The sequence below is a fragment of the Benincasa hispida genome, chromosome 6, assembly GCF_027475165.1.
Source record: "Benincasa hispida cultivar pf3 chromosome 6, pf3_genome.v1.1, whole genome shotgun sequence".
NCBI classification, from domain to species: domain Eukaryota; kingdom Viridiplantae; phylum Streptophyta; class Magnoliopsida; order Cucurbitales; family Cucurbitaceae; genus Benincasa; species Benincasa hispida.
This window is the reverse complement of record NC_143483.1, coordinates 56856662-56870782: the sequence shown is the minus strand read 5'-3', so window position 1 is coordinate 56870782 and position 14121 is coordinate 56856662. Positions and strand designations below refer to the sequence as shown.

General features: G+C 33.1%; 1 protein-coding gene and 1 pseudogene across 1 annotated transcript in view; one reads left to right on the top strand and one right to left on the bottom strand.

Annotated features, from left to right (window-relative positions):
* The window catches only part of EMB3142 (nuclear pore complex protein (DUF3414)), a 73812-nt gene extending 66337 nt beyond the window's left edge, over positions 1-7475 (top strand). The window contains exons 39-45 of the mRNA XM_039033913.2: positions 4254-4376; positions 4489-4584; positions 4688-4825; positions 4924-5024; positions 5369-5488; positions 5762-5894; positions 7188-7475. Of these exons, the coding sequence (XP_038889841.2) occupies positions 4254-4376; positions 4489-4584; positions 4688-4825; positions 4924-5024; positions 5369-5488; positions 5762-5894; positions 7188-7271 (795 nt within the window). The 3' untranslated portion in view covers positions 7272-7475. The remainder of the gene's footprint in view (positions 1-4253; positions 4377-4488; positions 4585-4687; positions 4826-4923; positions 5025-5368; positions 5489-5761; positions 5895-7187) is intronic.
* Positions 7476-7992: 517 nt separating this feature from the next.
* Positions 7993-13914, bottom strand: LOC120079645 (putative polygalacturonase At1g80170; annotated as a pseudogene).
* Between the last annotated feature and the right edge of the window lie 207 nt (positions 13915-14121).

The following is a 14121-nucleotide window of genomic DNA, read 5'->3' as shown; positions in this document are numbered from 1 at the left end:
CCTACCAATGGTGTCCCTTCTATGATTCTTGTTGAAATTAGGGTTTTTTACTCTAGGGGCATTTTTGTCTTTATACGTGTACCCTAGGGTTTCCCTTTTTCTATTTAAACTGGCAGCCACTGTGTATTCTGTGTATCAGTCTTCTAATAAGAATCCTTTTACCCGTAGTTTTTTCTCCCTGATTAGGGTTTTCCACATAAAATCTTGGTGTGCTATTTTTCTTTCTCTACTCTGTTTTTCATCAATTCTCAATAACATTGAAGCTAAGAATTCGTTTGTGTAACTTCCAATCACAATCAACAAAATGTGCAGTCAATATCATATAGTTCATGTTCTGTGCTGAAGTCCAACAATCAGTATTGAGGCAAACTGTATATTTCATCTTCACAAACGTGTCTTTTAATTTTAGTTTTTCATTTGCATACATCTTCAGAATATCCCTAGCCATGGTATATCGAGATGGAATGACAAACTTAGTCTCTTGGGAACATGTTAATTTACGGACAAACTTCTTAAAACACCTTTGCTCTCTACAAACTTAAAAGGCAATTCATCTACGATTAACATTTCAGCCAATGCTTCACGACAACTCTATAAACTAAATGATTCACTTACAATTTGTGAAGGCCCATCCCCAACAACATCTTCTTTAGGTTTGAAAGCTAAAGTTTTTTGAGATGAATCTCTCTTTCTTTGGTAAGGGTATTTCTTACAACTATTTAAGTGATTTTTCATTGTCCCAATACCATTACGCTTTGAATGACATGCATAAGTAGTTCCACAATATTCACAACTAGCGTAAGTGTCATTAGGATCACCTTTCAACTTCTCAAAATGTTCCCAAACTATGGATGTTTTCACATTCTTGCACTTTTTTGCTGGTTTCTCACTAACGTCCTCTTCAAGATTGATGGTTTTCTCACTAACGTCCTCTTCAAGATTGATGGTATCATCTATCTTCTTCGTCTTAGTCGTATCCTTTTCTTTTTCCATATTTATCCCACAATACAAAAAATTCATAACATTATTTTTTTCCAACTATCCAAACAACATTTGGCACCATAACCACAAAGTATAACTGCAAAAACCTATCAAAAAAAATATATAAAGTTTAAACTTGTTCACGATCCAAACAAAAATTGGAACCATGACCACAAAATATAACAGAAAAAACTGAAAAAAATATAATATATTATTTTAAATATTAAAAAAACGTAAGGAACCCTATTTTCAGCACAAAAAGAACTATAAACAATGGATGAAAAAACTGATCCGCAAAGATTAAAATACATCTAATATTCATTATTGAGCACAAAAAAGAACTATATACGTTATAGAATAGATGTAAAAAAAGATTTTACAAAAAAAAATGAACGACAATGGCGAACAATGTGAACTAAACGACCGGTAGGGACTGGGCGAATGTGAATTAAACGACTCAGTGGGTGTGGGTGTCCGAGTTTCGACGATCGAGCGGCAAGTAGAAGTCAGAAACGATGATCACTCCTAACTTCGAGGCTCGAGCGGCAAGAAGAAACGAAGAACGGAATTGGGATGTGAGAACGAGAGGAGAGGGAGAGGAGAGAGACGTAGGTTGCGGGAGAGGAGACCGGAGGCAGAGAATGAGAGTTTGGCACTATTCGGTGATGAGGCGTGTTGAAGAAGATGAAGAAATTTCAAAATGGACTGTTGAACTTCCTTCACTTTAACCTAGGGCAACGACAAATGATAAAGTGACATGGGTGGTGTTAGGTGTGGCTAGTGTGCTGAAGAAGCCAAAAATAGGGTTTCTTACCATTCTTTAATATTTAAAATAATATATTACATTTTAATTATAAATCTTACATTTGCTTAATAATAAAATATATAAATATATATGTTTTATTAATTGTATTAGGGGTCCGTCGGGTTCGGTCGAGCAATGGTATTTTTTGAACCGCCCGACCGGCTGGTCGGTTTTGAAAATAGAAAACCGACTGCTGACCGAATTGACTATTAAACCAGCTGCCTGATGTCAGTACTGCTGGTTTCGGTCGTTCGGATCGGTTTTTTCTGATTTCTCTGCCCACCCCTAAGTCCTATCAAATGAAATATTATTAAGATTAAATGAAATTTCTTACCTACTTTCAAATTTGTTTGTGGTTCTAGAAGAAAGCTTTGGTTGGCTATTGTGCAGAGATTCTTTTGGACTCTTTGGGATGCTCGTAATTATCGACACTTCAAAGATATCTCTTACTTTTAACAGATTTTTTTGAATCCGTGCTTTCTCATGCTTTCAACTGGTGTAATTTTGAGTCTCCTCTAAATTCTTATAGTTTATCTTTTTTTCTCTCCTATTCATTCGTCATTAAAATGTTTTAGTTTCCAAAGAATGAAATTTCTTACATGTACTTTATGCAGATAGATAAATTGTGAGGGGTGAAATTTGTTTTAAACTATACACACAAAGTCGTTACATAATAAAATTGACAATTAGTTTTGAGATTTTTCTTAGTTGGGATTAAATTGTTACTATTTGGAAGTATAGGAACTACTATGTTATATGCCAAAGTTCAAGAAGTTATTACACATTCAAAAGTATAAGAACGAAATTATTATTTTTATGCAAGTTCAAGGAGCGAAAATGTGTGTCTGTGTTTTATTTTTATTTATTTATTTTTTTTTAAACTCAAAATGGAACAAATATTAGAATATAGAGACAAAAATAAAATTTAAACCTAATTTTTATATAGAAGAAATATAGCTATATAATTGAACATATTAAAAAATTATTTCTTATCTTTTTCGATATTTTATGAAATTGTTTTTTATTAAAAAAAAACCTTATTATAATTTAATTTTTTAAAAAAACAAATAATTGGTTAATTATATAAACTTTTGAAAAGAAAGCATTTTAGAAGGTGAGAGACAGGAGGAAGTCTATGCCCTAGGGTAAATCCTTGGGTGATCGTTAACTCTGAAGTCCTAATCATTATTAACCCTAATGCTGGCGACAACCATTATCCTTGGCAAATTTCCTAAGGGTTTTTGGTTGAAGTGATTCCTATTTGAAGCCACATTTTAGTTTGCTGGATATTCTATGTTCGATGAGTTGATTTTTGCATCCGTTTCACCTATTAATTTGAGTTTGTCTGATCATCCTTGACCATGATTCTTTTTTGTTATGTGTGAATTCGTAGTTCGCCATACGTTCGGACTTTTGGATTATGATTTTGCACTGGAGCAACTAAGTGTTAATCACTACCACTCTTGCAAAGGAGAAATGGTAGTCCCCATGATTTATCACAGCCATATAAGGATTTCAGTAGTGGAGTTGAAGGATCAAAATGCTTATACAAGGCAATTACAACTTATCAGATAGAAGTCATACCGGGAGCAGTAGTACAATAAAATAAGATTCCACTGAAATAAACAAATAATAAAAATATGTTTAATACATGAATATGTGGACAGATTCATACATAGTAGGAATGTTTGTTTGTCGGTTGGTGTCAGTTTTGATGGGAAAACTAACCAAACAGAAACCGATGATTTTTGGGTAATCTTCTGCTGACTGACAGGTAAGTTCAGTTGGTTTTTTCTTTTTATTTTTAAATAGAAATACGCTTTTGGAGAGGAGAGAAGGCAGAGGCGTCATATGGAGAGGGAAGTTGAAACTTGCATAGGCGAGAGAGGAGAAATGGAGACACGTCCACATGGGGGCTTTAGGTCTCAAATTGAAGATGAAAACTAGAGAGGGTCCAAACATCTTTTTTTAAAAAAAAAAAATCAATTTTAAATTTGAACTTTTTACCATTGGTCAATCGGTTTTCTGTAGCCTTGGTGGACTGACTAACCTATGTTCAGTTTCTCCAAAAACCAAAACCAAAACCGACTCTGACCCACTGACGTTGGTTTTGGTCGGTCGAGTTGGTTTTCAGTTCAAATGTGTTTATCCCTAATACTAATACTTGGTGGTTGATGAGGTGGATGGTTGATGGTACTTTGTTGTCTTTTAAAAAGGATCATAACAACATTTGTAGATCAGTAAACTTTCACTGGCCAAAGTTGTCTAACTACTTGGGGGAATATAATGCCTTATAATGTCCAAAAATAACCGTGAAAATCAAGTTTTAGCCTGATTTTTATGATATTTTTATCGCATTATTATTATTTTTTTGAAACATGATATTTTATCTTAATTACATTTTCCCCTTCTTTCATTAGATTGAATTTTGATGTATCATTTGTTTGTTTTTCTTTTCTGGGTGAAGGTTTGGCCATATGAGGAGACTGATGAATATGGTTTTGTTCAAAGTCTCTTCCAATTGATGCATTCACTTTTCTCTCTTGAAATGAATTCTCTTTCTTCTGGCCCAGGAGTTAAATTGCTTAAGGTTGGTGCTTTTTTTTCCAGGAAAATTAAACTTAACAGGTGAAATCTCTTTAAACTAAGTTCCTCAGTAACCAGCCTTTTAATAGTTTTTTATTTATTTATTTTTTTTTCAGAACAGGAGAAGTTCAGAACTTTACTCCATTGAGCTGAACTACAGTTTGATCTCTTATTTATATTTTCTAGTTACAAGGAAATCTCTAAGATTGCAGGTACTTCGTTTTCAGTGTTCTCATGCAAAAATGACTGACAAATTTAAATATGACCACCGGGATTTAATCTTTGGAATTTGACTTTCTGATGTTATTCGTTCAGATCTCTAGTGCTTCCTCTGGCCACAACTCTCCTGTTAGGTCTCAGCGGCCTTCTTTGGATTTGCTCGGGACACTCCTTAATTCTATGACTTCTACTCTCGAAAGAGCAGCTGAAGAAAGATCATTGCTATTAAATAAGGTGCTTCCATGCAAGAGCAAACATCTTGCTACATTGTATTTTCCCCTTCCTAGTTATATATGGGTCAAGCATCTTTATCATGGTTTGAAATTTTGCAGATTCAAGACATAAATGAGCTGCCGAGACAGGATGTAGAGGAAATTATTGTACTGTGTATTGGCAAATATTTTGCTTCATTATCCGATAACATCCAGAGAAGGTGCCTTTCTTCAGATCATTTTTCTTAGTCAGTGTTTTAAAGTGTTTCATTTTTTCTATTGTGACGAGACAAGGGATTTCTCCTTTGTCCTTTGATGGCTAAGTATTGTTCCTGTTTGAAAGGTGTCCTACATAAGTGTTTTAGTGGGCACATGACTCTGTTATCCATTCATGTTATATGAGAGTCAAATTGTAGTCAGCTTTCCTCTTTTTGTTTCACTCCTCTTGGAGTTTGTGTTTTTGAGTATTAGTCTCTTTCATCATTTCAATAAAAAGATTTGTCTCTTGTTAAAGAAAAAAGGCTTGCTGTTGTATCATTCCTAAAGGCTTCATCTTGTTTTGCAGGAGATATGTAGCCATGATTGAAATGTGCAAGGTTGTTGGAAATAAAAATCAGATGATTACATTATTACTTCCTCTTGCTGAATATGTCTTAAATATCATGCTTATCCATTTCCAAGATAGGTGAGTTATAAGATATATTTATCTTCCAGGATAATGTGATATTGCACTTACTATTGCTGACATGTTATAAAATATTAACATAGCCGGTTTATGGCATTTCTACTTCCTCTAGGAGGCCACTACTTACATGTGATGTATTATTTTAAAAAAGATACCTATTATCAAGACATGATTGTATCATTTTCAGTTGGAATTATGCATACTAGAGTAAACAAGAAGCAGATCTTGTCACATTGTCAGTAACTTTTTCTTTTCTTTCTTTTGGCTTTGCAGTACCATTATTCCTGATGGGAATGCGAATATTAAAGCAATTTCATATCATGCTGAGTCTGACTCAGCGCAGGAAATAACTTCATTATGTGGCAAATTGATTCCTATCTTAGAAAGGCTTGAGCTGCTAAGTGAGGTATGCTTCTATTTATGACTGACTCCTTTGCTAATTGCAATTAGTTGCCGTGCTTAAACAACACAAACCACCCATATTGTTACTGGACACTATAAATTGTATATCCTTCGGTCTAAATGTGAAGGTTTAATATTCAAGTGGTAGTGATCAATTTTTTTTTCCAATAGTCAGAGGTATGGGGCTTGGGTCCATGCATTATATTACACTTCCGCTAGTCTGAATAGTTTTTCACCAAGAGACTTGAACTCACGGGCTTGGAGAGAATTTCTTAATGCGTGGTTATTCTTATCTTCCTTTGGGTTAATTGCCCCTCAGTTTAACTTATCTCTTAAACTCAGAATATTTAGAGTTCAGATGCTCAACCTGATCCAATGTTCATAAATTATGTAAATGATATCATTTAAAAAATATCTGAATTCATAACATGCATGCACCTTTGGTCAAATTGACAATTATATGGTTGTTTTCATCAAATTGGACTAGTAATTAAAGACAACTGTGAATCAAGATTTTTTTGAGGTATTCTATTCAGATTTATGGTGGCCATCTACTTAAAATCTTAAATATCTTAAAACAATTTATTGACACCACACTCTATAGGGTTAGATTATTACTATGTTAAATCACCAATGAACCCAAAAGCTTATGCTCATGGGTTATGGTGGATTTAATTATATCAATATTTCAACATTTCCCTTCACTTGTGGGATTGACAGTTTGTAGAATGCCCACCAAGTAGAACTCAATATTAATTAATTAAATTAGAGAGGAAATAACATTACTAGGATCTAACACGAAATTTAGTGAAGGAAAATATTGATGGGTTATGGTAAATTTAGTCTTTTATCAATACCTTTTAACATTCTCCCACACTTGTGTGCTTGAAAATTTGGAGAAGATACAGTAAGTGGAAATCAATTTTTAATTGGAGAGGAAATGACATTATGTCATTACGAAGTTGGAACAATAGGACCTCCTACTCATATACCTTGTTAAACCATTAAGCCAAAAAGCTTAAATTGATGGATTATTATGGAAAATTTGATCTTGTATCAATACTTTTAACATATGATTGTTAAAAATGCACATAAGTTAGTTGTGACATATCCATAGTTACCAAGAAGATATAATTGCAAGTCGACCATCCTTCCAATTTATTTAATACTTAGCGACAGTTTGTGGTGGTTGAAATTCGTCCTATAGCTTTATAATTGTTTTCAGTTCTAACCCCTTTGCATGTCTGAAATGGAATATAATGTTTTCTTTTCCTTCTCTTTGTTGGTTGTGTTCCAGAATAAAGTAGGACATAATCTGAAGGTGTTTCGCAGATTAGTGACTTCACTGAAGGAGCTGGCCATTCAAAAGTTAGCTCTATGAGGGGCTGTATGATATGCTACCATCCTGTACCAAGCACTGGTTAATGTTCATGTTAATGATCTGATTCGTTCTAAAATATGAAATTATTCTGTTCCTTCCTGTATAAGCTTACTCTTTTTGTCAATATTTAAGTTTATAGGCATAATCATACAAATGACTTTAGTGCAAATGATTATTTTCCATCAGAACAATTATGTTTCATTCTCTTGGATCCCACAAATTATACATATTTTGATTTTATTATTTTCATCGGAGGGTTTAAATAACATATAGTAAATGACAACACCACATTGCTCCCAATATCGTGGCGAAGAGACCGCAGTCAAGTTTCATCTACTGCTTGCTTAATATGGAGGGATAGGATCTTTGTACGACTTCATCAGATTTAGATCTGAAGACAGGGTTCAGGTTGAACCACTCCAAAGGCAAATCCATGGGCATTGGTGCAACTTGAGGTCACCTTATGTCCACTGTTTACAGATTGAAGCTGAATCGACTTCAACAATATACCAGTGCAGGCAACAGACCTACTGCAATTGAGATTGATAGCCACATTGCTCAGTGATGTTCCAAAAAGGTTTTTTATGGATACGTTGGCTATATGAACACCTGTTTGCTGTCAAAATGTCAAATTTTCTCAGCACTATATGCTGAAAAATTAAAATGACTATGGCAAAGAAGTTCAGTTTCTCTTACCTTTTCCTTGCAAAGTCCTTCTACCTTACCAAAGTTTTGGTCTATAATTAAGGGGTTATTGACTGATTCAAAATGGAGATTCTCAAATGTGACCCTTTGAATTTTACCCCTACCAACCTTTTGGAAGTGTCAGTAGAAGCTTTACAGTTTATTTTTATTGAGGTATAAATTATTTAGAATTTCCATTAACCTGCCAAGTCTTTATCCGAGCTCCATTGGTAGTCCCTTTGAAGTAGATATTACTCACGCTAATATCCTCCACTTGTACAAATTGCCACTTCTACCCAAGCTTCCAATGCTATTATTCGACAACATATGAAATGAGATATTGGGTTATAATTTCTCCATGTTTTTTTTGCTCTAAAGGTGATTTTATAGAGTTTATCTGAATAGGGAGCCTACCTTATTCCATGACCAGGTCCACATTTAATATGTGAGATATTCACATGGGAGGTGTAATCTCCTATAGATACACAATCATCACCTGTTCTTTCACAATTGTATATTAATCGTCTCAACTAAAAGTGATGGTACTTGTTATTCTTAGTAAAATTGATGTTTAAGAAAATGATTCCCATAGGATTACCTGTTCCTATGGTCGTGTTCCTTATAATAACATTGTGTGAGGAATGAATGTGAATCCCATCAGTGTTTGGACTTCTTTCAGGAGCTGTGATTACCAAGTTCTTAATCTCGGTTCTTATGCACCCCATTAATAGTATATGTGCTTGTGGACTGTTAATAAAGTGAATGTTGCTCAGGTTGGTGTCGTTGCAAGAAATGATCTTCATTGCCTGCAGTAATGGTTCAAGATTCTCTCAGGTAAGTTCATATATTTGATTGAGGTTTGTATGAAGAAATCATCTTTCTAGTATTATAAAATTTCTTTGTGCAGGATTCTTACAGTAGGTGCTATTGAAGTGCAACCCTCCTGACAAAAGTAGAAGAAACATCAGATACTGGTTTAATTTGCATTTGAAAATGTCTGATCTGATTCACTCTTACCAAGTTTGGGTGATCCCTGCATGATTGGTTCCACCAGTCTGTACCTCGTCCATTGATCTTGCCGATGCCAGAGCCAGTGATACTGAGTTTGCTTATCCCTTCAAAAGCTAGCCACCGACTCTTGTTGATTCCGGCCCATTCATCTGGCGATCTTGGTGCCAGAATCACTCCATTTATCTGTGACAATTTGCATCTACCTGAAGACAGGTAGTATTATAGAAAAGATTTTAAAGGGAAAACCCCTGCTTTTTCTTTACCATGAAAGTGATGCTCTTTGCTCTGCAAGGACCACTCAAAAGAATTGGTTTTACCATAATTGTTTGCCTCTTCGTAATTACCACTGTAGAACTTTCAGTTTTAGAATTACATGCTGCCTTCCATGCTTTTAAAATTGCCTGTCAAAACATGTGTTATATTTCAGGTTGGTTAGGGAAATATTAGGAATATTATTAGGATCTTAGGACACATTTTTCCTTGGCTAACGATTTTATTAGAAGGGTGAAGGGAATCAGGGCAGGCAGAATTTAATGGTAGTTTTACACCACAATACTGGTGTAAGAACTAATCACTTCACCCTTCACCCTCCCAGCTCTTTCAGTTGAAGGGACTGTTATTAACAAATCCCATACAAAACTACAAATCCAGAGGTCTAAGATTTTACTTGAGAACTATCTGTGTTGCTTCCTCCCACAGCTCCATATCTCATGACATTAAAGATGGCCTCTTCTGGAAATTCTTTCGTGAACATTATTGTGTAAACCAACCCAAAAATCGTCAGGGGAATGGCAAAGACACCCTGCAATGAAAAATCAGTAACATTGTTGTGGATACTCTTTTTCATGTCAAAGAGATTGAAAATTTTGCAGGGTGATACGATGGTGGTTGGTGGAGAAAAAAATTAGAGGAACCTCGAGTTAGATGTTAGGTTTTCTGAAAGGGTGATGAAGATCTAAATCTTATTTGTTTCTCTACTTTTGTTTGGAATTGCAGTTACAGAGAGAAGAAAACGTGAAATTAATCAGTTCTTGAAGCCTCTTCCATGCTGTTTGAGCTTGATAATAAAAAGACTATTTGTGAAGGATAGTAACAGTAAAAGTTACTTTGTGTTTAAGGTTACTTGCATTGAATAGGGCAGAAAAAATCTTTCAACTTCTAACATCATATCAGTATGTAAAATGCTGATGGAAACATTGAGGTTTTAATTTTACGGAAATTTTGATGTTGATGGATATTTCTACAAAATTTATAAAAAACAAAAAATTTAAAGAATAAATTTAAATTAGTAAATAAATATTTAATGACTTTTAAATAAGTTAACATGTCTATTGTTTGTTTGTATTAGTGACATTTTGTTTATTTTTTGTTTCGTGAAATTTTCAATGATGTGTTGCAAATGTCATTCACTTTTTAATGATGATATCGAACTCATAAAAACGAAGAAATATTGATGAAAATATAGACATGTTAGACGGAAATTTAATAATATGCATATAATTAACATGAGCATCTATTTGTAAAATTTGATTTTGATTGTAAGAAATGGTGTTTGTTAAGGACACTCTTAAATTTTAACTTTGACACTACAAATTTGGGGGAAAAGGAAATAGAAAAAGCCTTTTATGCATTTTCAAGAGTTTTTTTATAAAGAAAATTAGTGATATTATAAAATTTATTGACAAAAATAGGGTTGGATTAAAATGACAAAAATAGGATTGTAAAATCGTGGACGGGTCCATGAGTGTCGGCTATCATGTACCTAGTCCATGATTTAAGGTTAAATCGTGGATGGGGTCCACGATTTTCTAACCACATGTCAAGTAAAGATTTAAGATTAAATCATGAATGAGGTTTGATCATTTTGGAATGGATATTAATGTTTGACCATTTAAAAGAATAAAAAGAAATAAATCCAAGGGATATTAATGTTTGACCATTAAAGATTAGGAATTTTTTTGTTATAAAATTTGAAAATATTGATTTCCATATTATATTACTGATGACATTATATATGCCAATTAAATTTAAAATCTATTTATGAGATTTTTTTTTTTTTTTTTTTGTCAATATCTATTTGTGCATTGTTTTAGAAAATTCATGAATTATGAATTAAAAACAAATATTACATTTGACTCGAATTTAATTTTAAGATTTTTTTAAAAATAATATTATTTTAATATTTATTGATAAAAATATAGTTAGTTTTAATATTTATGGATTTTAAAACCATAAATATTTTCTTTTTCAAAAAATAAATTAGTTTTAAGTAGTTTTTTTCATTAACATGAAGTAGTTTTTTTCTTTCTTTTTTTAAGTGAGAACCTGAATATAATGTTACATTAACAAATTCGTTAGATAAAGTAAATTTTAATTTATCAACAAAAATTGAATATTTTGTATATTCCAAAATTCCACCTCAATATTTTTCATTAAAAAAAGATATATATATATATATATATATATCCTTTCGCTAAAATTTCATTTAATGCAGAAATTAATATAATGACGACATGTAATTAATTCAAAATTTTCTCAAATTTTTTTATATGGTAACTAATCAATATGGAAAATTGTGAAAACAATTAAAAAAATAAAAATATGGAAATCGTGGACCTCAGTTTGGTCTCAAATTTTTTTATATGAAAAATTATTAATATGGAAAATTGTGAAAAAAATTTTAAAAAATGAAAATCATGGACCCTGTCCACGAGTTTGGTCTTGAGGCGACAATAATAATTGTGTACTGGTACACGATTTTACTATCATATTTTTGTCAATACTTTCCTTTCCACCTTAGTTTTGTAATTATTTTTCTATATACAATATTTTTGTCATTATTTTAAAAAATTACATTGAACTTAATCCATTTTCAAAAACATGCAAAATATAAACCAATCGATTTATTTGTTTGATATTGATGAAAAAAATGTTAACGTCGAGTATAAAAGTATAATTTATAACCTTCCATTCTTCAATTATAAGAATTTAAATTTTCATTTAAAAAAAAAAAAACAAAACAAAAGGAATTTACAATTTCGTAGGGAAGAAACATTTTTAAAAATTTAGTATGACAAACAAGGGCAAGATTAAATCTAACTTTTGAACTGGTAATAATATATATGTTGAGCGTTTACTCTTTCAACTTTTAATTATGTGGTTAATATGGCATTCAATTTTATAAATATATAACGTTCAATTTTTTTTATTTTGGGTCTAATAAGTCTCTAACATATTAATTTCTTTTCTTAAAAAATCAATTGAGCTAATAGGTATAACATTGAATTTATGTTTAATACACTCCTTAATTATTCAATCTTTTGTCTATTATCTTCATGAATTTTAAAAAATATTAGATAGGTCAAGGATATATGACATATTTGGGAATGTTAGGCCTACTGGGTGGAGTTAATAAGCCTAAAGTTACTATGTTAGAGCTAGTAAATTTATGTTTGAGGTGTAGAATTGTAAGATAAAGTTTTTCGATGAACGTGATAGTAGAGAAAGAAGAAAATGTGCTCGATAAATGTGAAAAATATTGATAGAGGGGAAGATGAAATTTCTAGATAAATTTCAAAAGTAAAAATGATGGGAAGATAGAGTTACTTGATAAATGTGCAAACTTCAATAGTGTGTACGGTTAAAATTGAGCTGTTTACACCAACATAAAATTGAAGCTGAGTTGTTTATATCAACTTAAGAATTTTTTTTCTTTTTTCTTTTTAGAGAACAAGAACGTCATAGCATTAATTCAAAACTTCTATATCGGCCCCAACACACGGGAAGGCCAACTTGGATAATGGCCAATCCAACAAAAAGACTTGCGATAGGATAAAGCAAACTTGGCCAAACAATGGGCCACCCTATTACAACATCTTGGAGTATAATTTAACCACGCCACATTATAGTACTTTGATAAATGAAAAACCTCAGTATAGATAACCCCATAAAGGGAGAGAGAGAAGGTTAAAGAGTGGAGATTTTTTCACCACTCCTTCCGCATATGATTCCACACAAAATTACCATGCCTGAGCTCCACACCAAATTGAAGACCCATGAGCATAGCTATTATTTCACCGACTTCAGCATAAAGAGAACCCTACTAGTACACACTCGAGCTGCCAAAACCTTACTATTCACATCTCTCATTATCACCCCCGTCCAACTCCCTCTTTTGACGGATGACAAGCGGTGTTGTTGGAACCGACCACCCTCTGACGGTGAAGCTCGATAGCAGCGAAAAGTCAAGAACCGACGGTCATCAGAAATGTAGAATCTGCAAACAAAAACTCGTTAGGGGTTGAATCATGGATCTCACTCTCTTTAAGACGTTCTGTGGCTTTGCCTAGGTGTGTAAGTAGGTCAACAGTATTGTCACGTCGTCCCCAGGAAAAAACAGTCCCAAAAAAGTTCTTGATCGGAAATGCACCATCACCGATCAAAAAACTCACATCATTCAGACTGATCTGCTCGAAAAAAATGATCAAAAGAATATAAAACTAGAAAAAGAGGGTTGAGAAAGACGAGTAGAGAGTATTCTAAATGAATGAGATGGTTTGAGAGGCTGAAGACTTGCGCCTTTTATAGGTGTAGAAAACCAATAGTAAAAGGCGCAAACAACGCTCGGCCATAGAACGTGCAGAGCCGCAAATTACGTGGAGCCACTGAACGTGCGCGCTGAAGACTTCATTGCGACACGTGGAGTGTTGAAAAAATAATAATAAAATAAAAATAAAAATAATCATTAATAATATTTTTTCAAAAAATAATCACACACACATGCGCACCTCACCTTATCACATCATATCTGACCAGACGGATAGTGACGACGACACTCGCGTGTGGGATGTTCACCCTACCTGAAGGATTCCAATGAAGGGTCCTTGAGCAAAAGCAATGGATCATCCCAAACCTTATTTTTACATAATTCAATTTCACAGAGAAACATTCACAATTATGCATTTAATTTCAAAAAAATACATGTAAAATATAAAAATGCAGAAAAATTAATCTAGGTTTCAGAAACCCTTACCTTTGAAGACGTTCTTCAATTCTCTGTAAAAAAAAATAGTACAAATTGTAAGGCCAATTGGGCACCACCACAAGAATGACCTGGTATTCTCTGGTGAGAATATAGGAGGTTTGGACTCTGGTG